We start from the raw sequence: 1,198 nt of genomic DNA, 5'->3' as shown, positions 1-1,198 counted from the left end.
TACCTTTCTGTCCACCAGGAGAAGTTTTGGGATTTCAGGTGAGGAGGCCACCAAGGACAGGGCTGGGATGCTGGGAGATGGGTGTCTCCTCCAGCCTCTCCCCTTGCTCCCCAGCTTCCATGAGATGGCCATCTACGATCTCCCAGCCATGGTGGGCTTCATCATCATGCAAACCGAGCAGCAGAAACTGTTCTACGTGGGCCACGCTCAGGGCAGCTCCCTGGGTGAGTGAGGAGGAGGAGTGGATGGGGGGTGGGAGTGGGGCACAGGGATGCCATGGGAGAGGGGCACCAATGCCCACCCCAAACTGGACACTGCTGGGAACGGGGCTGCACTGGCCCGTGCAGCCGCTTTCCCCGCCTGCCTTCTCGGTCCTCCTGCACGGGAGAGGTTTGCCACGTCTTGCCCATCTACCCTGGGCTGTGCTTACACCCAGGAGCACATTTTGTTCAGACTCTACACCTCAGGCAGGGTGTCTGGGACGAGCTGGGGTTGCTGTTGTGATCTCTTGCTGCTTCCCAGGTTTCATAGCGTTTTCCAGCCTGCCACACCTGGGAGAGAAGATCAAACTCTTCTTTGCTCTGACTCCTGGCTACACCTTGCAGCACATCAAAGGGCCTGTGTTAAAGACAGCATATCTACCAGATGAGGTCCTGAAGGTACGTGAGGTGTTTGTGTGTTATTACTCCCAAAATCCAGGACTTCTGGCAACTCATACCCCCCCCTGCATTGCCACTGTGCACCGATGCCATGCCTGCGGTGGGCGTTGCAGATCCCAACATCACTCCTAACATTTCCTTGCGCTCTTGCAGCTAATATATGGGACCAAGGAGCTGAGCCTGGTGAGCAGGAAGGACAGAGCCTTCTTTGCTGAGAAGTGCAGCAAACATCCAGTGGATGATGTCTGTGAAAATGAGATCTTCCTTGTCGGCGGGTACAACAAGAAGAACTTGAACGTGGTGGGTGCATCAGGCTCTCCAGTCACAGTCACCTCCAGTTGTCCTGGACACCTGGAGATAGTTAATGAGCTACAAAAATGAGCATAAAACCCCAAAATAAGGTGCGAAAGGCAGCACTTATTTGGAGATTTCTTGCAGTGGTGTTGAAGTGTTAAACCTGGTGGAGTCTTTGGTAAGAAAGAATCACTTGTGGTCATGTCTCTAAGGGAAGGGTAACCCCTGCCTCATTTTCTGCTGAC

The 1,198-nt window shown here is 53.9% G+C and overlaps 1 protein-coding gene across 1 annotated transcript in view; it reads left to right on the top strand.

Annotated features, from left to right (window-relative positions):
* LOC103760553 (lipase member M) overlaps nt 1-1,198 on the top strand; it is a 3,964-nt gene that overhangs the window by 1,162 nt on the left and 1,604 nt on the right. The window contains exons 3-6 of the mRNA XM_029962599.1: nt 1-38; nt 115-224; nt 523-659; nt 813-959. The exon at nt 1-38 is cut by the window's left edge and continues 203 nt beyond it. Coding sequence (XP_029818459.1) covers nt 1-38; nt 115-224; nt 523-659; nt 813-959 — 432 coding nt within the window. The remainder of the gene's footprint in view (nt 39-114; nt 225-522; nt 660-812; nt 960-1,198) is intronic.

Source organism: Manacus vitellinus, unplaced genomic scaffold (assembly GCF_001715985.3).
Source record: "Manacus vitellinus isolate BGI_N305 unplaced genomic scaffold, ASM171598v3 scaffold_48_pilon, whole genome shotgun sequence".
NCBI lineage: Eukaryota > Metazoa > Chordata > Aves > Passeriformes > Pipridae > Manacus > Manacus vitellinus.
The sequence above is the reverse complement of the archived record's forward strand: the minus strand, read 5'-3'. Positions and strand labels throughout refer to the sequence as shown.